At 34.9% G+C, this 27,358-nt stretch overlaps 1 protein-coding gene across 4 annotated transcripts in view; it reads left to right on the plus strand.

The window, feature by feature from the left end:
- Positions 1–27,358, plus strand: part of PCDH11X (protocadherin 11 X-linked) — a 777,685-nt gene that overhangs the window by 445,622 nt on the left and 304,705 nt on the right. For 2 of the 4 annotated variants that reach the window (XM_039475604.2, XM_074392172.1), the window contains exon 5: positions 1,896–1,925. The exons of the other annotated variants lie outside the window; for them this stretch is intronic. In XM_039475604.2, coding sequence (XP_039331538.2) covers positions 1,896–1,925 — 30 coding nt within the window. The remainder of the gene's footprint in view (positions 1–1,895; positions 1,926–27,358) is intronic. 4 annotated transcript variants of the gene reach the window in all.

Below are 27,358 nucleotides of genomic sequence, written 5' to 3' on the forward strand. Positions count from 1 at the left end.
ACTTGACAGACTGTATTGTGTCTACATGGTGTGGATAAATGCAAAGGCTATCATTTTAATATTCCCCACATTATCTATTTTAGGCTTTTCACAAGATAAATTTGCAAATAAGGGCAAAAGTAGCACAGCATAAGCAGTGCTTTTAATGAAAATATACAGTTTAGGGAAATAAAGACATTCTAGAGTTGTTCTTTTTCAGTAAAATGGTAAGGGGAGGAAATGCTCACCCCAAATTGTTCACTAGACTTAAATGTTGACTGAGTCATTAACTTTTCAATAATTATGAAGTATTTTACCAAGATAGATACAATTCACATTTTTACACTTTCACTTGGCTCACTAAAAATTTTAATGCTTTTGGATTGCTTTGTGATAAGTGTTAAAACATCTAACAATAATCTATTGTGATTGTGACAGTAATTTCTAATGAAACTAACTGTTTGTGTTTCTATAAAACAGAAAAGTCTATTTTTTAATGTTATATTCTTAGATATGGTTAAAAATTTGGTGATATTTTAGTCCTTGAGATTCTTTTGGAAAGTTAAAAATTTTGATCTATTATTTAAATATATCATTCATAATAAAGAGAGATATAAATAGTGATTGTTTAAAGACAGAAAAATCCAAGACACTTTCTTGGAATACATTACTCAAGGCAATATCCTCAGGCTATGCCTTCACAGAAAATTAAATTCTAAAATAGAGCCATTGATGTTTGAATCTGATCGATGCAGGGAGATAATATGAATATCTTAGGCTAAAAATAAACACTCAAAATAGAAGGACAAGAAGCATACATTATTTTATTGGATAATAAGTTTGTGCCTATATCTGGATGCTTACCTCAAATTCAATTTTGTAAACTCAAGTTATATGAGAATGACAGAAAAAATAGATACTTTCTTGGTCTGGGAATAAGCCACTGGATAACAAAAACACCATAGAGAGCATGGATCTTCTTACTATGTTGACTCTATTTCTCTTAGTATTTACCCTTATTTCAGATTCAAACCTACCCTCATGACAATTTTCTATGATTCTTTGTGCTCAGGAAGACTCTATAAGGATCTTTTCCATAAATGTAAAAAGAACAGTGAATTAAGATAAAGATTGCAGAGAACAGACTTTTGGGAGCATCATTAGCTAGAAATGTAGACATTTGTTTCACTTTTAATTCAGAAATTTAATCCTCTACAAAGGAGAATGAATCCAAAAGGACAAATGGTCTATGTGTCTCTGGTATCTTAAAAAGTAACTTAAACTGTCTCCTGAAAGTGGTTGAAGTGGGGGAAAGATCTTAAATAAAATGAAAAGAATGCCTTTCATGATGGTATTCAAAAGGATTTATTTGAACAGAGTTGGTTTAAGATGCCCCTATGAACAACAAAAACTATTGATTTAAAATTCAGCAATAGTATCCCAATGCTATATTAACATTTCTTATGTTTGCCCCCAAATCATGAATTTTCAATGAGTCTAGTTCTTCTCATTTTAATTAAAAAATGCATTTATGCTTGAAATAAAGGCCCATTGATTAAAAAATAGAAAACAAGTCGTATAATACTAGAATATCTAATTGGAAGGGTACCTTTTCTTGGTTGATGCATAAGTGAGTTAAGCATATGTTTTTTATGCCAATTGAAATTTTGTATGTGGCGCTTCATATTTTTGCATGAGATTTACAATGCTGTTATATCCCTTTACCCAAACCACTGAAGAATGTAGCAGATGAAAGCAGTTTCAGCAGACAAACAAAACTGTGTACTATTGCACAGGGAATACTGACTTTTTTTTTTTTTTTAATGTATTTGCAATAACCAAACTTGAGCTGATTTTTGTTTTTGTTTTCTTTCATTTTCTCTTGCTTCCCTTGCCACCGTTTTATCCTAAATCAGCGGAAATCCGAAGGGAAAGGGGCAGGAAAGGTAAGACTGCAAATTTCAAAGAAAATTGATTTTGAAATGTTATGTTTATACTGTGTGAAGCTACAGTAGTTAGTCCACGGAGTTAAAACTGTTAAGTACTTAGAATAACCTATGTTGTGATTCTACTTTAAAAGAGAGTTAAGCTGAGCTGTTTTCACATTTTGTATCATTTACACAGTTCTGGAAACAATTTTCCAGTCTTATTTTATTTTTCACCAATACTTTCTTTTCCCACCATGCAAAAACAACATACTGTTGACAGCATCACTTTGTGAATGTTCTGATAATATAGTTATTTTATGATAAACGCTAGCAATAAAAAAGGAACCATTTTAGTGTCAACTCACATTTTAGCAGTGACAGCAGAAAGTTAGTGAATATAAATCATGATATTTGATAGGGTCACAGAGAAGAATTACATAACTAAAAATGGTTAATCAGAAAAATGATGATCTCAGAGAAACTAGGCTTTGGAATGTCGTTTTTCAATGTGAAAATTTTAAGTTCTGCTCAAGTATAGGTCAGTGCAAATGTAATTGTGGTTTTTGCCATTAAAAGTTATTGCAACGACTGCAATTATGTTTGCACCAACCTAATGTATATGAACAGTCTGGTCTTCTAGAAAAATTTGCGTTTCTACTGTTAAATAAATAATCTCATGCATACTGTTAAATAACTTCACTCATTAAGCTAAAAGTAAAGTTTTCTGGTTATTAACATTTCTTTCCTAGCATTTGTGCCTTAGTTTCTTAGTATGTTTTGAGGTTTAAAGAAATGGATTTCTCTTAAATTTCTGATAGAAGACATTTGGGATATTAAATTCAGTAAGCTTTAAATGCTATCTATATTAGGCACCAGAATCTTATATTTGCTGATGCTAGGGCAAATATATATCATCTTAAAGATGAATTATCTTATTCTAGCTTAAGAGACCAAACTTTATGTTTGAAAAAGCACTTTCCAAAGAGTGGTGTCAGAAGGTAATCTATTCACCTTGGATGTCTTTATCAAGCGCGAGAATTAATGGAAAATGGAGTTTGAATATAATGCCAAAAGGGATTTTCACTAATGTTTGAGAGATAAACTAAAATAACAGCATCAGAGAGTTGTAAATCAATATATCTTTCAGAGAGCTTTCAAATGCCTATCTGAATCATATTGAGTATCACTGTGGCCTTGGAGTGATGAAGTTTTGAAAGTCAGCTCCTCCCAGAAGACAAAAGTGTGTGTGTGTGTGTGTGTGTGTGTGTGTGTGTGTGTGTGTGTGTATATATAATGTATATGTATAAAACATGTATACATATATTATGTGTGTATTTAGAGGAAGAGGGAGAGAAAATGAAAGATAGAAAAGGCCCACAGATTTTGAGATTTTGTGTTCTAACATTCTTAACCATTCTGGTAAATGTGGAAATGAACTTATGACTCAGTTAGTTCAACATTGAAATTTTGACGAAGAAGAATATTGGAATTTTTTTCTAGCTTAGTGAATGTAAATAAGGACATGTCTTTGTTTTAAAAATTAGGATTCTGCATATAGCATTCTGGGATAAACCCATGTTCCCGGTCAGGAAACTCTTAAGTCAGACATTTCAGCATAAAACGCTTCAATATGTAAAACATCAATATAAGGATCAATGGAAAAAGAGGTTCTTAAAGAAGGACTTTTTTTTTTTTTCGTCAAATAAAATAAATCTGGACTGACATAGAGAGAGACTTTGTTCAGAAGAAAGAATACTGCAATAGGGAGAAAGTTCTGACTTTAAAAATCTGCAAGGATCTCAGAATTCAACAGAAAAGGCTTTTGTTTTATACAATCAAGGAGGGCAACCAAGCAGAGATAAGCAGAATCTTTTTTGGAGGTGGGGGATGGGGTCTTGCTCTGTTGCTCAGGCTGGAGTGCAATGGCACAATCTATCATAGCTCACTGCAGCCTTGAACTCCCGGCTCGACTGTTCATCCCACTTCAGCCTCCCCAAGTGCTGGGATTATGTGTGATAACCACCTCACCCGGCCAATAAGCAGAATCTTTAAAGAGGAAGCTGGACAAACAAGAAAGTGGGCTCAAAACTGTCTGTTGCCATCTGATTTCCTGAGAAGCTAATGGTTGGGGCACATTCCATCTTTTTTAGTGGTTGCTCAGGCTTGGTGTCAAGCCAAGCTCAGGCACCTGTGGGAAGGCAAAAAGACTGACAAAAGATGGGTAAGGACAAAGTAGAGGGTTAAAAATGGGCAACTGTGAAGTTGACTTTTTCACTAGCTTTTTTATAATAAAGTAACCATAATAAAAAATAATAAGTCTAGGCACAGTAGCTCACACCTGTAATCCCAGCACTTTGGGAGATCAAGGTGGGTGGATCACAAGGTCAGGAATTCAAGACCAACCTGGCCAACATGGTGAAACCCTGTCTCTACTAAAAGTACAAAAATTAGCAGTGTGTGGTGGTGGATTTCTGTAATCCCAGCTACTTGGGAAGCTGAGGCAGGAGAATTGCTTCAACCCAGGAGGCAGAGGTTACAGTGAGCCGAGATCATGCCACTGTACTCTAGCCTGGGCAATGGAGACTCCATCTCAAAAAAAAAAAAAAAAAAAAAAAAAATACTAATCTGCTTACTCTGTTCCAAGCACTCTATGTTTGTGCATGTGTGTACACATGTATATATGCATATAGGTATGCATAAATATATATAGACATGTATATACACATATATATAGACAGATAATCTTCACAATAACCCTGTAGGCTGTTTTGCAGATGAGGAATGGTAATACACAGAGCTTAAGTGTCTTGCCTAAGTTTACAGAGCTCACAAGTAGAAGAGCCAGGGTTTGAAATTCTCTCTTTAAAAAGATAACTTATTGGAATCATAAAACAAATACTTCGTTTATCTTAAAATAATTGTTTGTATTGTATTTTAGTAGTAACATTTAATATATTTACCATTATAAGGTGCCAAAGATGTTTCTGGAATAGTAATTTTTAAAAAGTTACTTCTGTCAACTACGATAATGCTACAGAACAAACATCAACCCATTTTCACTAGTCTATATACATTCCATACATTGCCTGCTATAATATGGTTAACGTATACTATGGAGATTAGGTCTGTACTCTGGTGTCCTTTATTTTTGGTTCATTGCATTTATGTATGCCTTTTGAAGGGTATTTTGGATATTAAATTCAAGAAGCTATAAACTTCGAACATATTAAGTGTCAGAATATTCATTAACTTGGGATTTATTGCAAATGTTTCTATAAAAAGTTAAATTAATTTCTTGAACTCCTGAACTTCACCTTTTTAGTCTTTTTATGAATTATAAAATATGGCTTTTATGTTCAGTTTAATTCAGAGTATGTGAAAGTATAAGGTTCTTGCATTTGTAAAAAAGTAAGGCAACTCATTATCTTAGCTAAGAATGAAGTATCTAGATGAATTCTTGATATTTTAGAGTCTAAAGCATCAAAGAAGAGGATAATTTCTCAACGATTTCTCTGGATTTAAGTGTAATCAAAGTACTCACCAAATAGGACCTATATTTAGATTTCAGATCAGAGGTTTAACTTACAAAGATAGACACTTTTCCTACCCCCTCTTAAAGGATTATATTATATTTCATAGATAAGATAGTGGCATTCATTCACAGCAGAAAAAAAGCAAATGCCACATGTCATAGTTCATTCATTCTTTAACCAATTGGTATCCATATGACTAATTACTAGTTAGGAGGAAAAACAGATTTCACATAGCCACCTGTGACTAAATATTGTAAGCAATACTTATTTCAACTAAAAAAAAAAGAATTACAGTTTTTAAACCTGTTTAATAGTTTGTAAATTGTTCTTACATGAATACAAATTGGTCTTTTTATTCAATCTACCAGCTTTCCCTTACTTAGCATTAACCTGAACATTTCCATGTAGACATTTTTTTCAAGATACCTTCCCACTTTGGCTTAGCCTGAGACTAAATTGCCCTTAGGGTTTGCACAAATGGCCTAGCTTGTTAAAGAGTATGTTCACCAAAATGCTAAACTGAATATGGCATAAACAGAACTGACTGAGATTCTCCGAGGAGTATATTTCTGATTTCTTTATATCTGCCTGAGGTAATAAAAAGTGGATTCGTTCAGACTAGCAAAATAGATAACAGAAAGAGTAGCTATGGCAGCAAAGCAAGTAAAACTCATTCTCTCTCATTGACCAGACTACTGACATTTGTGTAGTCATTTGCACCAAGGCTACATGAAGATGAGGGGGCAAAAATAAATATGTTTGATCCAACATGTTTTAAAATGCTGGTATCTCCAAGGTATTTCTTCATCTGTTATTTTGTCCAACAGTCCAGACATGTTTGGAGGTTCCTGCTTCAGAACTTTTCCTGAAACATAATTCAAAACACAATAATTTTGAGTGCTCTTCTAGGGACACTGTACTGCAGGTACACTGTAAGGCCTTTTGTAGGGTTTTAACAGCTTCTTACTTTAGAATAGATTATTTATTTAACTCGATGGTAACAACTGAATAGCACTATCTTAGCTCATTCTCTGTTGCTATGACAGAATACCACAGCCTGAGTAATTTACAAAATAAGAAACATATTTCTTACAGTTCTGGAGGCTGGGAAGTCCAATGTCAAGGTACCAACATCTGGTGAGGACCTTCTTGTTCATCATAAAATGGTGGAAAATATCACCTGGTGTGAAGGCAAGAGTGTGTGTATCAGCTTAGGTGTCTCTTCGTCTTATAAAGCCACTGAACCCATCATGGGGGCCCTACCCTGATGACTTTATCTAATCCTAATGGCCCCCTCAAGGTCCCATATTCCATCAATGTGTGAATTTGGGGATTACGTTTCTAACACATAAAATTTGGAGGCATATTCAAACCACAGAAGCAATATTGAGATTTTTCCAGTTACCTAAATAAAACAAATTCTAATGGTATATTTCTGAAGAGATACATTCTCATATCTTATTTTAGAGAGGCATTATTTTTTTACATTACTTTTTGGAATATTATGATCTAGCAAATGCATGAGGCTAAATCTGCACACTTATAAATGCTACTTCTTCTGTTTCTTTTACCAGTGTTCCTTACCAAACGTTCAGTTTAGTGTTATTAGTACCTTTTTTTTTTTTTTTTTTAAGACAGGGACTCACTCTGCTGCCCAAGCTGGAGTGCAGTGGTGCTATCTCAGCTCACTGCAACCTCTGTCACCAAAGTTCCAGCAATTCTTCTGTCTCAGCCTCCTGAGTAGCTGGGATTACAGACATTAGCCATCACGCCCAACTAATTTATGTATTTTTTAGTAGAGAAGGGTTTTCACCAGGTTGGCCAAGGTGGGTGTTATTAATATTATAAAAAATTAAATCACACTAGGAGCTCTAATTTAGCATTATCACCTAAAGAAACTAATTTACCTTCATCCTACGTATGTTCTATAAATATGCTCTTCTAGGGACACTGTACTGCAGGTACACTGTAAGGCCTTTTGTAGGGTTTTAACAGCTTCTTACTTTGGAATAGATTATTTATTTAACTCAATGGTAACGACTGAAAATTTGATCAGTGGCAAAAAATGTCATATAATATAAAGGACACTTTGATCTTTTTGGATTCCCCATCCATGCTAGTTTCATGATGATTCAAGACTTATGCTTATCAGCCAGGTGGAGTGGCTCACACCTGTAATCCCAGCACTTTGGGAGGGCGAGGTGGGTGGATCACCTGAGGTCAGGAGTTCAAAACCAGTCTGGCCAACATGGCAAAACCCTGTCTCTGCTAAAAATACAAAAATTAGTCGGGCGTGGTGGCACACACCTGTAATCTCAGTTATGTGAAAGGCTGAGGCAGGAAAATCACTAGAACTGGGAGGTGGAGGTTGAAGTGAGCTGAGATTGTGCCACTGCACTCCAGCCTTGAAGACAGAGTGATACTCTGTCTCAAAAAAAAAAAAAAAAAAAAAAAAAAGACTTATGCTTATGCCTGACATTCAGTGTTAATAACTCTCAATGTAGCCATTACTGCAGGTGAAAATTGGTTGTTTTACATCTTTGTATACTACATGTTTCAATGCTGTGGGTTTTTCTTTTTTCTTTTTTTGTTTGTTTGTTTGTTTTTGAGATGGAGTCACCTAGGCTGGAGTGCAATGGTGCTATCTTGGCTCACTGCAACCTCTATCTCCCGGGTTCAAGGGATTCTCCTGCCCCTGCCACCTGAGTAGCTGGGATTACAGGTGCCTGCCACCATGCCCAGCTAATTTTTATATTTTTAGTAGAGACGAGGTTTCACTATGTTGGTCAGGCTGGTCTTGAAATCCTGACCCCATTATCCGCCGGCCTCTGCCTCCCAAAGTGCTGAGACTACAGGCATGAACCACCGCACCTGGCCCAATTCTGTGGTTCTTATAGGTAGGTCTGTGCATTCCCTGGATCTTATATTCATGTGATTTCAAGGTCTGCATAATTTTGAACATAGTCCTCCCTTTTTAAGATCACAACTTTATTAATTGCTTTATATTATCCTGTCTGGTTAACCTGAGCTTTCCATTCATTAGGTTCTCCAGTTACTCAGTCTCTTTCCATTTTACCCACTTTATAAAATTCTTTCCTGTTTATATTTATCTCTCTCTCATCCCTGTTATCCTTGGTTTATCTGTTTGCAGTGCCAGTTTCCAACTGTAGATTACCCTTGCAGAATGCATTCTCTGCAGCCACTGAACACACACACACACACACACACACATATACACACACACACACACACACTGAAGATTTAGCTTACTACAAGTTAATAGTACTAAGTTTCAGTTGGGATCTAGCTATTGCTCTGATGTCTTTTTTTCTCCTCTCATTATCGTTGTATGCCATGCTTTGAGTGACTTTCCAAACCTTTTCAACAATTTTCAAATTTCTTTCACAATTTCCAGCCCTGAATTATCAGCAGATTACTTTAAATCCTACTATCCTAAGATAGAAACAATTTTTGTAACCTCGATATATTTCTGAGTTCCTTTCTAGCCTCTCATTTACTCCTCTGAAATCTGAAATATCTAGCTCTTTAGTCCCTTCCTAAATGCCACTGCCCTACTACCCTTTCATATTTAAAAATATGTAAAAGTCATTTGTCAATATATATATATTTATATCATATATATATATATATATATATATATATATATGAAATAAAAAGGCCTCCCCTTAAGTCAGCTACCCTTGCTGAATATTGATGTAATTCACTACTAAATTGAGGGGCTCATCTCCCACGTATTAACTACATTTTCTCACCACATATTTTTTGCTATAATTAATTACATTCCCTTCCTGATTAAAGTAGAACCCTTTTATAATTTGGGCAAGATTTTCTGCTTTCTACATCCCACACTTTCTGTTATATATTTTAACCATTGCTTTTCTCTTGATTTTTCTGGAAGTTTTTCTTCCGTAAAACCTTCTGTGATCTCTTTACTCATTTGTATATATAAATGTAATATTCACACCTAGATTGTGACTTCATGTTCATTAAGTACATATTTATTCTGTGTCTTCTCAATTCCTGGCCCAATATTATACTTCAATTTTGTTTGTTTGCTTGTTTGAGACTCTCTTTATCCCTGGGCTAGAGTTCAGTGGTGCAGTCTCGGCTCACTGCAACCTCCACCTCCACGTTTGAGTGATTCTCTTGCCTCAGACTCCTGTCCCAAGTAGCTGGGATTATAGGTGCTCACCACCACGCCTGGCTAATTTTTTTTGTGTTTTTAGTAGAGAAGAGGTTTTACCATGTTGGCCAGGCTGGTCTGGAAATCCTGATCTCAAGTGATTCCCCCGCCTCGGCCTCCCAAAGTGCTGGGATTACAGGCGTGAGCCACCATGCCCAGTCAAACCACATGACGTTCTTTTTTTATTTTTTTCTTATTTTTTTTAGACAAGAGTTTTGCTCTTGTTACCCAGGCTGGGGTACAATGGCACCATCTCGGCTCACCACAAACTCCTCCTCCCGGGTTCAAGAGATTCTCCTGCCTCAGACTCTCAAGTAGCTGGCATTACAGGCATGTGCCACCACGACTGGCTCATTTTGTATTTTGAGTAGAGACAGGGTATTTCCAGCAAACTCCCGACCTCAGGTGATCACAGGATGTTCTTAATACCAATACATATCAGCCTTCCACTCAGAGTTCCCTTCATTGGTCACCAATTTGTAAACCAAAAAGTATCTGAAACAGGTCTCAATCAGTTTAGAAATTTATTTTGCCAATGTGAAGGACATGCCTAGGACAGAGATCTGTGCTTTTCTCTAAAGATGATTTTGAAGGCTTTGATATTTAAAGGTGAAGAACTGGCTGGCAGTGAAATAGAGAGGGGTGTGGTCACATTATGGAGTCCACATGTTGTAAGCAAAAGGAACAAGTAGGCGAATAGTCAATTATATATTATTCTCAAGCTCAGTAAATCAACACTCTACCTAAGATATGGTGAACATAGAGTAGCTGCCTGTGGAGATATTTAATTTTTATCTTTATCTGCTTAGGAACCAAAGAAAAGGCAGTTTCCTGCATGATTCAGCTTTCAGCTTAATTTTTTCCTTTTGGCATAATGAATTGGAGTCCTATGCTTTTATTTTCCATTCCCAGAAGATAATCCAGAGAAATGAGTAAATCCCTAGAGTAGATCTCAAAGAGTTATCTTAAACTTCAGGCTTTACTACATGATTCTCTGAAGCAAACTAAGAAGGGTGTGGGAAAAGGCCCAGTTAAGATGAGATAGAAAAAACACCATGTAACAAAGGTCATGTTTGTTGTGCAGATTTAAGTGAAAGCCTTCTTCTTTGATTAAGAATCTCTAGTAATTCAGTTCTCTTTTTCTTCCTGGTGCAGACAAGAAACACATTACAAATGGAGATTTCCTTTATAGCTGTAAATTTATTTTACAAAAGGGTAACTTCTCTGAAATTCTCCTGTCAGCAGTTTCTCAAAATAACAGCTCTAAATAAATCTTTGTGTCTGCAGCAGGGCACAGTGGCTCAGGTTCCTAATCCCAGCACTTTGGGAGGCTGAGGTAGGTGGATCACCTGAGGTCAGGAGTTCAAGACCAGCCTAACCAACATGGGGAAACCCCGTCTATACTAAAAATACAAAAAAAAAAAAAAAAAAAAATTAGCCGGATGTGGTGGCACACACCTGTAATCCCAGCTACTCAGGAGGCTGAGGCAGGAGAAACGCTTAATCCTGGGACTTGGAGGTTACAATGAGTGAGACTGTGCCATTGCTCTCCAGCTTGAGCAACAAGAACAAAACTCTGTCTCAAAAAATAAAAATAAAAATTCCTCTTTCATCCTCTCCCGCTTCCAGCCAAAAAGAAACATTTAAAAAAAAAAAAATCTTTGTGTCAAGGAGGCATATTATTAACAGTGGAGGATGTCCAGGTTCTTGGTGTCCTGAACGAAGAATCGGACAAAAAGCACAAACAAAGCAAGAAAGGCATGAAGTGGATGCTCCATAGTGTGAGAGTGGACCTGCGCATAGGGGCTCAAAGCTCCTGTTACAGAATTTTGGGGGAGTTTTAAGTACCGCCTAGAGAACTCCATTGGTTACTTGGGGCATGCCTTATATAAATGGAGAGGAGAAAGTAAAGTTATAAAGTCATTTACTTGGCCTACACCCTATGGAGATAGTATTTCTTGTCATATCTGAAGTGTGAATCAGCCTTATGTTCCCTACTTCCAGACCCTATTGTTCTACTTCCATATTCTCGTCTCTTACAGTCATATTTTGGCATGGAATATCCTGAACCTCATCACCATGCTCTTTTGCAATGATATTGGCTTTCCATAACATTTTTATATTCATAATTGTCTAAGCTTTACAGTAATTAACATACTAGAATTTTAATTGAGTCTTTCAAGCATGAAGAACTCTTTGTTATCCTAAAGACAATTTATTTTGTATATGTCCCTTAAGCATTATGATTTAAAGACTAGAACAAGTATTTATTAATGTCCAGAGAAATCTATAAATAGATCAGACTCATGGAGGTGGTGAAGTTTGACAGTACACGATGGTATTGATTCAGATTTTTTTCTGTTTTTATGACAAAGTTTCTGGATGGAAAAGTATGTCTGTTCAAACTCACTCTGAATGAAGAGCCCCCACCCCCACCCCCCGCCCTGCCAAACAGACTTCGTGTGAGCAACACGGTTGTTTATTCACCCGTGTGTGGGTGGACTGAGTCCAAAAAAAGAGTGAGCAGAGAGCAGTGTGATGAGAGTTGGTTTTATAGGTTTAGGGTCATCAGTGGAAACTTACAGAAGTTACAGTTTAGAGTGTTTTTTGCAAGCTGGGAGGGGGCTGTAGGGTTGGGAGTCCTAACATTGACCAAGGTGTGTTACAAAGTCCAATTGCCTTATCAATTGAGCCAGGAATAAGGAACAATAGAGAATGTCTCAAAGTTAATTAGGCACCTCAGGGGTTGATCATTTCTTCTCCTTTTGTGGTTTTCCAGTTACTTCAGACTTTTCTAGTTCTGGGAGGCCATCCAGAGGTGTATGTGCGGGTCATGGGGGTCACCATGGCTCATCTTAGCCTAAAAGACTTTACAGTCTCAATATAAAATATAAGTGGAGTCATCAGTAGTACTGACTTAGATGTCTGCCTTTTCTACCAAGGGCATTTATATTGGAAAGTTAAGAAATTTTCTTCTGAAGATGTGTTTCTCCAATAGAGTTAGCTGGGGTTGCTGTGTCAGATATTAAACCATGTATGAGAAAGAATTGTGATTTACAAATCTCATATTTTGTAACCACTATGTTAGATATATTATTTTAGGCATATTTTCTTCTGTCCATTTACGTCTCATGTATTTGTCCCTCATTGTACATTTAATTTTTAAGCTGGGCAATCTCTTACTTAACTCACAGGGATCTCACAAGGAAGCCTCAGGCAATTAATTATAAGGTGGCATTTTACCAAAGGATTTTAAATTTACTAGTTGATTGCCTAGCTTATTTCTTGAGGATCACTGTCAAACTAATCTACCTCAGTTATTTGAATTATTTCTTTATTGCTTAAAACAAATTTCCAGGATTAATTTTTATTCTTCAAATTAGAGACATTAAAGTGGTAGATTCTGTGATCTAATGTTGGACTATGGAGAATTAATAATTCACAGGTCTTATAGGTTCCTGGAGTTTTTGTCTAGCAAACCACTTGAAACCTAGTAAATATTGAATGAATATGTGTTGTCATTTATTTAACAAACATGTGGAATGGTTTCTATGTGTCAAACTCAGTGCTTGGTGATGAAGATATCTAAAGGAATTGAGGTAGCACTTTGGCCTTCAGAACCCCATTGTTTAGTAAGAAAAAGAGGTTCTTGGCACATATACACCATGGAATACTATGCAGCCATAAAAAACGATGAGTTCGTGTCCTTTGTAGGGACATGGATGAACCTGGAAACCATCATTCTCAGCAAACTGACACAAGAACAGAAAATCAAACGCCACATGTTCTCACTCATAGATGGGTGTTGAACAATGAACACATGGACATAGGGAGGGGAGCATCACACACTGGGGTCTTTTGGGGGGAAATAGGGGAGGGACAGTGCGGGGTGGGGAGTTGGGGAGAGATAGCATGGGGAGAAATGCCAGATATAGGTGATGGGGAGGAAGGCAGCAAATCACACTGCCATGTGTGTACCTATGCAACAATCTTGCATGTTCTTCGTATGTACCCCCAAACCTAAAATGCAATTTAAAAAAAAAAGAGTTTCATAAACTAAAAATTCTATTTGATACAACTAGCTTAATTTATTATAATAACCTATTATAGAATATTCCTCTTGAATAAAACTAAATTTCACTTACATATTCTTAGGTTCTTTGTCTGGCTTACTCATTTAGAAGTAAGGGCTTCATAAATTCACTAACCTTTGTTTAAGGTATAGTACTTTCGGCCGGGCATGGTGGCTCATGCCTGTAATCCCAGCACTTTGGGAGGCCCAGGCAGGGAGATTACCTGAGGTCTCAAGTTTGATACCAGCCAGACCAACATGGAGAAACCCCGTCTCTACTAAAAATACAAAATTACCCGGGACTGGTGGCACATGCTTGTTATCTCAGCTACTTGGGAGGCTGAGGCAGGAGAATTGCTTGAACCCAGAGGTGGAGGTTGGGGTGAGCCGAGATCACACCATTGCACTCCAGCCTACGCAACAAGAGCAAAACTCCATCTCAAAAAAAAAAAAAAGAAAAAAAAAATACATTACTTTCTTGTTTTTGCTTATGTTTTGGAGCATTCATGTTCTGGTGGTCTCTTTTTAGCTTTTGCCAGTCATGTAAGTCATTGAACTTTTATTCTGTTCAAATAGCATTCTCCTTCCCGTTATATTTGATTCCTTTTAGCCTAGTATATTTATCAGATACACTTTAACAGCCTGTTTTATTATTCATGAATAAAACGTATTGTCATCCAACTATACTTTAAACATTGATGTAAGAGTAGGGTTTTTTCTTGAAGTGCGTAATGCTTCAAACAATGCATCTCTTTACTAACATGACAGGTTACCCTCTTTATTTTCCTGAAAACAAAGGTGTAGTGGAGCAAGTCACATATACTGACCTTTAATATTTTCCATAGTCAGCATTGAATGCAATTCTGTAAATCTCTAGCATTAAAGGAACTGTCTCAGATCTGTTTTGTATTGTGTAGTAAAGGTGATTTCTGGGAATTGTTTGTTGCATAACTCCAGAGTAGTTTTTGTATTTATTTAACACATTATGATCAGATTAGACACAAAATTGTTGGTGGTATTGCAAAACAGGAAATCCAATTAGAAATCTGAGAAAAGAAGCTACTTGAAATAGGGAAAAAAATTCAAAATTCATGGCAGAAACGATAATGTTAGACTTTTTAAACAAAAGCTCCTATTAACTTTTACTTGGCAATATATTACTTGGCCTAGTGGTTGGCATATATTTGGCAATATATGAATGGTTTTTGCCCAGCATATTTGTTACGTTTCTAAAGGTCCAAAATACTGACATTTCAACTTAATTCACAGCAGATCTTATAGATTTAAGATAACAAATAAAAAAACTTTGTTACATTTCCTTGGGTAAATTTTTCTTACACAGTCATGTGTCACATAATGATGTTTTGGTCAATGATGGACCACTTATACAATGGGTTGTCCCATAAGATTATAATATTGTATTTTTACTGTAACTTTTCTATTTTTAGATATGTTTAGATACACAAGTACCATTGTGTTACAGTTGTCTGCAGTATTCAGTGCAGAAACATGCTAATATGCTGTATAGGCTTGTAGCCTAAAAGCAATAGGCTAAACTATAAACACATACACATGCCTATGTACACAAAGGCACACATGCAAACATACATGGTCTAGGTGTGTAGTAGGCAATGTCATTTCAGTCTGTGTAAGTACACTGTGATTTTTGTACAATGATGACATCACCTAATGACACCTTTCTTAGAATGTATCTCCGTTGTTAACCGATATATGAGTATACTTTACTGTCAAGTTCTGAATATTTCACATTCAGTTACACTGGAGAATTATGTCCTAAACTAAGTGAGATACAAACATGCAGTGCTGCATAACTAAATAAAAACTAGGTTGAAAATTAGGAAACAATTGAGTTACTTTCAACAAACAAATCCTTTGAAATAATTAATAGAATTTTTAAAAAATTGACATTAGTAAATTTGGTAGAAAACATTACTACTTACAGTAGTAAATGTGAGAAACTTGAAATCTAGTCTAGTATCAATGTTAAATAAATGAGATAGGAAAAATAAAAATTGTTTTCAGCAAATGAATCGAAGAACTGCCAAAGTATATGTTAAAGTTCAAAATGAGTTCCTTCTATAGTATTCTAAGCAGAAGCATCTGTGTTCCAACTAGCTGAATCTTAAGTCTTTTAGTGGTGGTGATGGTAATTGAGTGGTGTTAGTAAATTAGGACCCTTTGTGAACTGCAATCATTGAACTAAAGTGACTAACATCTTTCTCAGCACCTTTCTGGGTGTCATAATCCCGCTACTTATCCACGGCAACTTAACCTCGTTTTCATTTCTGAACCAGAAGTCATATTGAATCATTTTTCTTATTTTACATTTCAGATTTGTCCTCTGATAAACACACATATGCATACATACACAAGAGAACACAAGGATACATACACAGACAACTATTATTAAAGCAAGCATTTAGAAGGTTGCAGCTCCAGTTCCATCTGACTTTAATTTATGTATGTTCATACACATGCATTGGGGGGAAATCCCAATTAAAAAGGAAACTAAAGGCATTCCCAGGCAGCTGACATGATTAGGGTATGTACTGCGGATTATGTTTACTAAGTTGGATCTGGAAATATGATTAATAGAACTAGTCAGTATGAAACAAGAACAGGTAGCAATGTGGTTTGGTGATATACAATGTATAGGAAGAATTAATAATAATTATACTTAAGAGTCTTAAATCATGAGGTATGGAGCGTCAATCTCCGAAAATTGGGTTTTATGACTCCCTTGTCACACAGCTTCTTTCAATTAGAGTCCAAACTGAGGAGAAGTGAATTGTGGATGTTGACATACTAATAGTCTCATATTTTCAACTCATCTGGATTCTGTATAATGGCTTCATTCTCTTCTTAGACTAATTTGGTAGTAGAATAAGAACTGCTCTGCTGTCTCTAAAACACATGTTATGGTATATGACAAATACTCATTCATTCATTCATTCATTCAATAAACTTTTATGGAAGCCCCACTGTGTCTCAGGAACTGAGATTTATGTTCAGATTTAGACCTCACTCTAAGGTAAGTTGTGACATATACATTCAGACATAGGCATTATTCAAGTCACTTAAACTTTTTAGACCCGAGTTACTGTGAGAGAGATGAAGAAGATAAAGAAGAATGAGAAAGATGAGAAAAACAAGAAAAGGAGAAGAGGAGGGAAGGGAAGAAGGAAGAAAAGCAAAAGAAGGAAAATAAGGAGAAGGAGAGAAAAGGGAGTTGGGGAATAAGAAGTTCTAAAATAATGTTTTGTAGTTATTTAATTCCACAGGAGCTGTCTAGGAAATAATTGTCTGTATAATAGCTAAGAAATTACTAAGTTAAGTATTTATTTTTCGCTTTGAAGGTCAATTTTTTTAGTGCTGATCTTAAACATTTTTCCTTAAAAATAGATAAAAAATAAAAAACAGAGCATTTTAACCCTCACATAGTTAATGTCTTCCAAAAATAATATCCTAGTTCAGTCTTTGAAAAAAATATAATTTTTAATTATAGAATTTAGTATATTATTCAGGACTGAACGATAAAATGGTTCCATTCATTAAAAAGCCTATATCATTCTGCTATATAACATTGAGGGTAGAATATTGTATGTATGATGAAGTTAAAACCAGTATGCCACAAGTATAATCAAATTATATGGTATGTTAAGCTCTTTGCAATGAATTATGCTAAAATAATAGTATTTATGCTTTTTTGGTCAATGCTGGATATTTATGAGCTAGATGGTTTAGTAGATAGCAGGTCAATTTTGTTATTAAATCTGAACACAACTTCACTACCAACAAACATACTTTGACCACAGTGAATAACTAGAATGAAATCTCTAGCATATATTAGTTGCAGTATTTCTGCTGGGAAGGTATGGGCAGATTGCTGTCATTTTTCATTATTGGGAGACTTTGAATACTATTTCCTGTAGTGCTAAAATTGTGAATCTATCCCACACAATTTAAAAAGACACACAAAATCAGTCATAGCTTCTTGATATTAAAAAATCTGAGTCATGGGAACATTTGTCTCTCTCTCTATCTATATATCTATTATTGCTCAAATTTATTGCGCTCATGTCTTGTGCCAAGAAGTATATGAAGCTGGGATTTGAAGCCTTAATATAATTCTAGAGCCAGATCTCCTAAGTAAAAAAAAATTAAATGGACAGAATCAAGATAAAGCGATAAACATTTCCAGATCACTACATGATAATTCCAATTAGGATTAATCATTTAGCAACACTTATGGCAATACTTAATATCATATAGAAACAGATATTTTAAAATGAATACTCAAGTTATGCTGTATTGTGTTGTACAGAAAAACATTATTAATTTGCTTGCCCCTTTCGTTCCTGTTGGTAAGAAAGGCTATGTTAATAAGGATTTACTTAGAGGTTTTATAGAAGTGATCTTATTTTAATATTGCTCCTAAGCCTCTAACCATTTGAGTGTACAGTGTTGCAATGTGATTAAAACAGAATGCCCTGAACTTCTATGGATGCCTTTTACCTATCACAATTGAAGGTTTTTCTTTAATCTAGCTTTCATTCCATGCCTAATATTGATGAGTCAGTGATTTAGTGAGGGCTTTATTTCATTTTATTTTTGCTACTTACAACTGTTTAGGTTTCTAATGTCTGATTTTTTACATAATTCCACATCAAGATCTACAAATTATATGACTTTCTAACACAAAGGGATTAGCACTTTCCATGATCGGATAAACATTTTGCATATAGTGCCACATAAATTGCTATATCATCACATAAAATGGCCAGTGTTTCTGAGCATATTTATTCCATTCATTCACTTTTCACTAGCTATAGAGGCTTATATATTTTATTTGAGGTGTATATCTTGGACTTATTAGATTAATTTTTTTCTTACATGAAATTCAGTATGGAATGAAGTTAGACATATTTTTCTCCCTTTACAGTTCTTTATTTTTACTTGATGGACTTTAAACAGTCTTCATTAATGGGCTTAAAAGTTGTCATTTTGGACAAGCTTGCTTTTTTCTGAGTTGACAGGTTTATCCAGGTTTCTTTTAGCATGTTCACAATTTCAGATTTTATGCAATTACAAACTAATTGAACTTGCCTTACAAACTGATCGTTGTAGTTAATTTTTCCTAATACAAATCAAATTAAGACAACACATGTGAATTCTCTTTAGAGTCCTATTGATAGTCAATGTAGCTGATTACTGCCGACGTAAATCAACCAGCATATGTAAATTTAATGACCAATATAAAATATTCTTCTCATTCTTTACTACACTTTGGAGAAACTTAGTCATAAATGTTAACCACCATAATGGTTCATATTTATTCCTGCTAGTTCTAAAGTTATGCTTCCTAATTGCATTATTAGATAAAAAATTCGAAGAGCAGCATAGCATGTATGGAATAGAATGTGTGTGGGACTGGGTCCAGTTATTAGACACTGTAAATTACTATTTGTTTTTTAATCAATTAAATGTTTTAACAAAAACAAGTTATGTTTGTACCCGCTGTAAAGTTTCTTCAGTCGTATTTTACTAGAATAAAAAACAAAACAATATATTTCAATCCACTCTTAATCATCATGATTTAAGACAGTTCTAAGAAAGGGGGAAATTGATATTACTGACCCTCTTCCAGATCAGTACCCCTAATGAGTGCTAGAAAACCCAGGATGAGAACAATTTTGGCTGTGAGGCAGGGCCTTGTTTTGTTTTTTTCGGAAGCTTTTAAGGAAGCTTACAATTGTTTGTGTACAAGAATATTTCTACTGCCTACAAATCACAGTTTATTTTTATGCTTGAACAGGATATTTTCTAATGTAATATATAGATTTTATTTGGGGGAAAATCTGGCATCAACTCTCAATGGCGTTTTTGCAGAAGCATCTAAAAATGAGCTGGAACTCGAGGGTCTAGTGCATAAAACACTATATTTTCACATATGGGACTGGCTTTTAAATTTAATCTGAAGGACTTGATAAGATATACCAAATTGCTCAGAAACAATTTGTGTAGCTAGTGAACTGTGGTATCTGGAGACCCATAGACATTAAAAGCCCTTTTCTCCACTTTTCCCCTCTGCTTTCTCCTCCAAATCACTGCAGATGGCAAACATACAATCTATACCGATATTGCAATGAAGAGACAAGCACAGATGCTTTTTATTGTGATGAAAGATGACATTTATCCAGTGCTCAGTTCATTATTATTATTGTTGTTATGATATTAGCAGGCAATATGATGCAGATGTGCCGGCAAAATCTATGATACTAGTCATACATCATCATACAGTATGGATTTTCTGTTAGACTGTAGCATATTTCTGTAAAAGTAGTAAGTCACTCTGTGTGTGTAATAATATATATATGTTTAGGTTTGAATTTTGTCAGGGAACTAAAACTGAAAACAAGGAAACATACTGCCAAACTGTTTATTATTCTATACACATATAAGGAATAGTCATTAAAGATCGTCATGGCTAAAGATAAAGCCAGCACAGTTTTATCACGCCTATATAATTTTTGCTTTGCTTCTCATTAATGAGCCCAGGAAAAAATTATTTAATGTTGGAACACACAAATATTCCAGCATTTCACAGAAGATTCAGAATTATCTTTCAATGCAGGGATATTAAAAGTTAATAGAAAGTCCAGTTGACATTTTGAAAAATAAAGTGAGAAGTTAAGCATTGTTCCTCTTACAGTTTTAAATTAAATTCAAACAACAAAAATTAAAATAAAAGGAAAAGCAAACGGATATAGTAGAAAGAAAGTGAAAATGAAATAAAATAATAAAATAAAAGGAAAATCAAATAAATACAATTCAGGTTTCTTCCTTAAAAGAGACTACTTCTTTTATTCTAGATTAAATGGACTTTTATATTTTTGAATTGATGATTAGATGAGGTAAGTTCTACTAAATGATCTTACTAGTTCCAATTTTGGAGATTCTCTCTTAAAGAATTTAGTTTACTTATTGCTACTGAAAGATGAAAAAAGAGCAAAGTAGCTACAACTGAAAATCTGGAATGGAATTATATAGCAAGAAGGGAGCTATAATCTATAGCTCCTGAAAAGATCTGACACCTACAAACATGAAAGTATTTTAAATGATAAAAAGAGGTCTTTCTCCAGTTTGTAAAATGGGAATAATAATCATACTTATCTCACTTGGTTCTTATAAGTTTTAAGTAAGTGAATACTAAATAAGTTCATGTATCTAAAAATGATTTCAACAGTGCCTGGAACATATCAGTGCCATGCAAAGTTTATATATTATCATTATTATTCGTGGTAGTAATAGTATGATTTAATACATTGTAGTTACATGACTTTAAGACAGTGAGTACCAAACTAGTGGTTTGTTGTTGTAATTGACTGTCAGTACAAAATAGAACGTGAAAATACTGCTTCTTTTCTTTTTTATTTCATTAAGTTCCAGGATACATGTGCAGAACTTACAGGTTTGTTACATAGGTATAAATGTGCCGTGATTGTTTGCTTCACCTATCAACCCGTCATCTAGGTTTTAAGCCCGTATACATTAGGTATTTGTCCTAAAACGCTCCCTCTCCTTGCCAATTGCCCCCTGACAGGCCCCGGTGTGTGATATTCCCCTCCTTGTGTCCAAGTGTTCTCACTGTTCAACTCCCATTTATGAGGGAGAACATGTGATGTTTGGTTTTCTCTTCCTGCGTTAAGCTACTTTTTCACCTTTCCCAGCATACCTCTCTTTCAGCATCCACCGCTGGCTTTCTGTCTACCCACTACAGCATTTAATGTGCATATTCAATCAACCAGCAGCCCTGATACTAGTGTTGCACTGTCCTATATGATCCAGCACTATTTGGACATTATCCTGAAACCTAGCCTTTTCTCCCTTTTCTCTTTTAAATTTTACTAAATCAACATTTTCTTATGCAATATATCATTTCTTTAGGCTTTGCACTCTAATAAATTGATAGCTAGCTAATACTACTGGAATAGATCTGATATGGTTTGGCTCTGTGTCCCCAAAGAAATCTCTTGTTGAATCTCTTGCGATCCCTGAGGTTGGGGGAGGGATCTGGTGGGAGGTGATTGGCTCCTTGGGCATATTTCTTCCTTGCTGTTCTTGTGATGGTGAGTAAGCTCTTACGAGATCTGGTTGTCTGAAAGTGTATAGCACTTCCCCCTTCACTCTGTCTCCTTCTGGCCATGTGAAGACTGTTTACTTCCTCTTCTCCTTCTGCCATGATGCTAAGTTTCCTGAGGCTTCCCCAGAAGTAGAAGCCTGTACAGCCTGCAAATCTGTGAGCTGATTAAGCCTCTTTTCTTTATAAATTACCCAGTCTCAGGTAGTTCTTTATAACAAGGTGAGAACAGACTAATACAAAATCCATGCGATTGGATGTAATGTATTACTACTGAAATGCATTTTCTTTTTAGATGCAGAGATTGCAGAAACCAAAATTAATGGCTATTTCTGGGAATTTTAGCCCTGTTCAAGAGGTCTGCTATAGTTTTTCCTTTCTGTAGCTAATAGATTCTTATACTACCTTTTAGGAAGAAATGTTCTACTATTATGAAAGGATCTAGAGTCAATTGGAGGCACTGAGGTCACTACAAGTTTTGAGTTAGTTACTTCTAAGGCTGTATCAATAAATTCCAGACTTAAAATATTTGTTTTTTACTGTTAATCAAGGCAGGCAGCCATTTCTTTGCACATGCCTTGATATTTGCATTAGTTAAATTTTATTGTCATTACTGAAAAATAAAAATCTCAGGAAATGTATTATTTCTGTGATTTGTTTTAAGAATTTAATTACAGATTTTAATCTTAATGTGTTTTTTTTTTTATTTTCAAAAACATGTACCAGGTTTTATATCATCTCAGCAAATAATTTAGTCTGAATTTCAAAATGCTTTTACGAGTATATCATGGAAATGAATATATTTTCTTAATTTCATAATTGACCAAATTTTTTATAATGTAAAAGAGAAATTAATTAATGCTGTACGGAAAGGCAGTCATTCTGCACTTGATCCCATTATAATTTCTATTTATTTAAGAACTGTGAATCATCAACCAGAAGACTGAAAATATTTATTTTAATAACGGACCATGAGTATTTTATCTTTTAGTAAATTTTGTACTGGAACTATCAAATAGAGTTACAACTTAACCAGTTTCAACTTTTTTTTTTTTTTTTTTTTTTTTTGAGACGGAGTTTCACTCTTGTTACCTAGGCTGGAGTGCAATGGCGCGATCTCGGCTCACCGCAAACTCTGCCTCCTGGGTTCAAGCAATTCTCCTGCCTCAGCCTCCTGAGTAGCTGGGATTACAGGCATGCGCCACCATGCCCAGCTAATTTTTTGTATTTTTAGTAGAGACGGGATTTCACCATGTTGACCAGGATGGTCTCGATCTCTTGACCTCGTGATCCACCCGCCTCAGCCTCCCAATGTGCTGGGATTACAGGCTTGAGTCCCCGTGCCTGGCCAGTTTAAACTTTTATAGTTTATCTTTATTGACTGTGTAACAATTCTATTTGCAGAAATTCCTTCAAGATTTATTGCTGGGTTTTTATTCATATTATTAAAAATACATTAAAATATAAACTATTACCATTGCATCCATTATGAAGGATTACAAAGAATTTCAGCTCAAGTATTTAAAATCACATTGGAATCATATATCTACTGTCTTCTCAATGGATGCAATATACAGCATACCAAGGTTGAATATTTATTCAAGTTGTTTTTTCTGTTAGAAATGAGGCTCAATTATTCCAACTTGTAATAGCACAGGCTAAAACGTAGTTTCTAAAGCATCATAAAATTAAATAACTATATTTTCATGATTTAAACGACAGCTCCATTTATTTCAGCTTTTACTTGTGAATGAGTACTTATGCACTGATGAATATGAACAAATGTATTTAAAATGGAAAAGTTAAATATATTTTAATACATTTTAGTGAATTAAAGGCTGAGTACTATTGGGTTAGAAAAAGAGGGAAAACAAATTTATATGTGAAGATTGTGAGGATGTTCACATATAAATAAATAGCAAACCACTGTTATGACTACGTCAGAAACCTCAATTCAGTTAAAAAATGCAACTATGTTTGTATTGTGTAGACTCAGTAACTGTAGGAACAATATTGCCTAAAAGCATAATTCATTATACAGATAACTATTTACTTTTTTTCTCTTAAATGACTAATACAGGTCATAATTTTTATATGAACAGTTTCCTAGAAATATCTGTCAGCTCACCTAATAAATATTTCCAAGAAAAGCTTATCATTTGTTCACATTTTCCTAAATCATATTTACTATATTTTTAAAGGAAGTAAGTCATAGAAATGAATGTGAAGCATATTAGTTTAAAAGGCTTCTTTTATGTAAGGTTAGTAGTGGCAATGGTAGAGGTAATATTTAAAATTATCATTAATCATAGCTACAATTTTGACCGAATAATTTTTTTACCAGCTACAATTTAATGATAATGCAGCTGTTCTTATTTATTTGTTATCTAATAAAACAATTATAAATCAAATTAGTGAACACTAATTATACCTTCATTTCTTATTCACCTTCCATTTGTATGTATGTATATTACAGGTGAACAGACATAAAATTTGCTAATTTTTACAAGCTTTTACGTCTAATGGTTATTTTTTCCACCATGAGTAGAGAGAGGTTAGAATCAGTATATCACTTTCACAGATTCACTAGGTGGTTAAAACACGCATTGTTAACGCTATTCAATGTAATAACCAGAAAGAAGCAATTGGCTTATAGCATTTGGCTCCACAGCATGTGTTTTAACCAGGTTCCACTTCCTAAATAACACATGCCATCATTTCAGAATCGTCAAGAGCAGTCATAGCAAAGATATTTTAGTCATATTTTAGAAAGTATATCAGCATATTGACTTGTGGAAAAATCAAATTCACTCTTTGTAAAAGCAGAAAATCAAGTGTTTGAAGAAATTGTCCTCCTATGCTGTCATGTTTGTCTAAAATATGTTTACTATTTTGCAATGACTAAACATTGGCATAACTAACTGGGCAAATATTTTCAAAACCTGATTAAAGTTCTTGAACTTTTTTTTTTAATCACATTATTTTGGTAGGCAAAATTATTATATAGTATTGTATAGTATTTGTATTTGTATGTTTGGTAACAATGCACCACCATGTATTCCTTAATTACAAGATTTATAAAATAATTTACATTGAGGATGCAGTTTGTGGATAAAAGACGAACTGAGAAGTTTTCCTTTTTGTTTTTGTTTTTGTTTTTTGAGATGAAGTCTCACTCTGTCACCAGGCTGGAGTGCAGTGGCGTGATCTCTGCTCATTGCAACCGCCACCTCCCATGTGCCACCATGCACAGCTAATTTTTCTATTTTTAGTAGAGACAGCGTTTCACTATGTTGAGCAGGATGGTCTTGATCTCTTGACCTCATGATCCACCCACCTCGGCTTCCCAAAGTGCTGGGATTACAGGCATGTGCCATGGTGCCCGGTGAAAATATTTTTTTCTTTTCATGTTTTTATTTATTTATTTATTTATTTATTTTTGAGACAGAGTCTCTCTCTGTCACTCAGGCTGGAGTGCAGTGGCACATACATGGCTCACTGCAGCACTGACCTCCTGGGTTCAAGGGATCCTCCTGCCTCAGACTGGCGTAGCTGGGACGACCGGTGTCTGTAACTACTCTCAGCTATTTTTGTTGTTGTTGTTTTGATTTTTTGTAGAGATGGAGTCTTACTGTGTTTCCCAGGCTGCTCTTGAACTCCTGGGCTCATGCAATCCTCTCATCTTGGCCTCGCAAAGTGTTGAGATTACAGGTGTGAGCCACTTCACCCAACCCAGAAAGTTTTCATTTGTTAAAACATACTGATACAACATTTTCTTTCCAAAGATTTTTCTCTTATAAAATACTATAAAGTCTGTGTGTGTTTGAGGAGGAGAGGTATATACCCTGTTCCCTGTATATACATTTGATAGCTGTAAATAATTAAACACAGTTTCAGAAAAATATTCCCATTTGTAAAAATCATAGAATTTTTACCCTCCTACCATATAGGAGGGCCTCACCAATGGATAAACCGTGTTTGTAACTTTTCAGGTTTGGTAAATTACAACATACATCTTCTGTAACCCAATTCCAACTTTTTAAAGTCTATGCCTGCAAGCAATATAGGATAAAAATGGTAATGAGGCCTAAAGCTAGCAGAATGAACTATCTAATTACTCTGTTGCTTACTAAGAGATTAAAGATAGATAGTTTTGTTGTGTGTTTCCTACTTTTGAACAAGTTCTATAAGCTATAGCTAAACTTATATGCTTACTTTTCTTTTTCATCTTTGGAAATGAAACAAAGAATGTTTATATATTTGAATGAGCAGAGATGAAAAAGTCATATCTTGGAAAAGAGCATCAGACACATGACTTATGGCCATTGAAATACTTTAAAATCATGACTTAGTCTACCATGTGGCATTATGAAAATGTAAAGACTCTGTCTTAAAAAAAAAAAAAAAAGAGAGAGAGAGAAAGGAAAAAGAAAAAAAAAAAAAAAGCATGAACCCAAAAGCAAAAAAAAATAAATAAAATAAAATAATTCATTTTCTTTATCCATTTGGAGACTATTTGGAAAATTGCTCTGAATAGAAAGAATGCAAAATGTGAAATATATCACTTTGGTTAAGGATTACCAGATGGTAACATACAATCCAATAAAATATGGGCTATTATATATTTTACTAGGTACTATAGATAATAGTTACAACCTACTATGTATAAAATATATAGTTAATCTTGCCTTTCTGAATTATGGATGCAAAGTCATTTAAATTTTAAAACTATGGAAGTGGCTGATCTTGTTTTATCAATGTGCAAAGACTTCTCAAAGCCAGCTGTAGAAAAGAAATTATTTTGGAGAAAATTATTTTGAATGTCTTAACAGTCAGCAGGTAACTTTTTACGGAAAAGAAGAGAAAATTCATAAATTGGAAGTATCCCTAATGTTTTTGCACGTTCCCGGAACATTTTGCCTGCACATTTGTGTTTTAGATGTTCTGATTCTTATTTTATGTCTACTTATGCAACCTTTTCATGAAAGGCATTTCTAAGTACTACCTGCTGGGTCAGATTATGTCTTATTCTATTTTAGTTAAAAGAATTGGCCAGGCGTGGTGGCTCAAGCCTGTAATCCCAGCACTTTGGGAGGCCAAGGCGGGTGGATCAGGTCAAGAGATCGAGACCATCCCGGTCAACATAGTGAAACCCCGTCTCTACTAAAAATAAAAGATTAGCTGGGCATGGTGACACGTGCCTGTAATCCCAGCTACTCAGGAGGCTGAGGCAGGAGAATTGCCTGAACCCAGGAGGCGGAGGTTGCGGTGAGCCGAGATCGCGCCATCGCACTCCAGCCTGGGTAACAAGAGCGAAACTCTGTCTCAAAAAAAAAAAAAAAAAATAGAATTCAGGAGACCTTTTAAAGTTAGGTGTATAGAGGATGATTTTCTTAAAATGCCTCTCTTAACAGTAAAATGAAACTGTCATTTACTGAAGCCACAACCTCCTGACAAGGAAAATAAGAAAAGTCAAAAAGA

This window comes from Saimiri boliviensis, chromosome X (assembly GCF_048565385.1).
Source record: "Saimiri boliviensis isolate mSaiBol1 chromosome X, mSaiBol1.pri, whole genome shotgun sequence".
In the NCBI taxonomy this organism is placed as follows: domain Eukaryota; kingdom Metazoa; phylum Chordata; class Mammalia; order Primates; family Cebidae; genus Saimiri; species Saimiri boliviensis.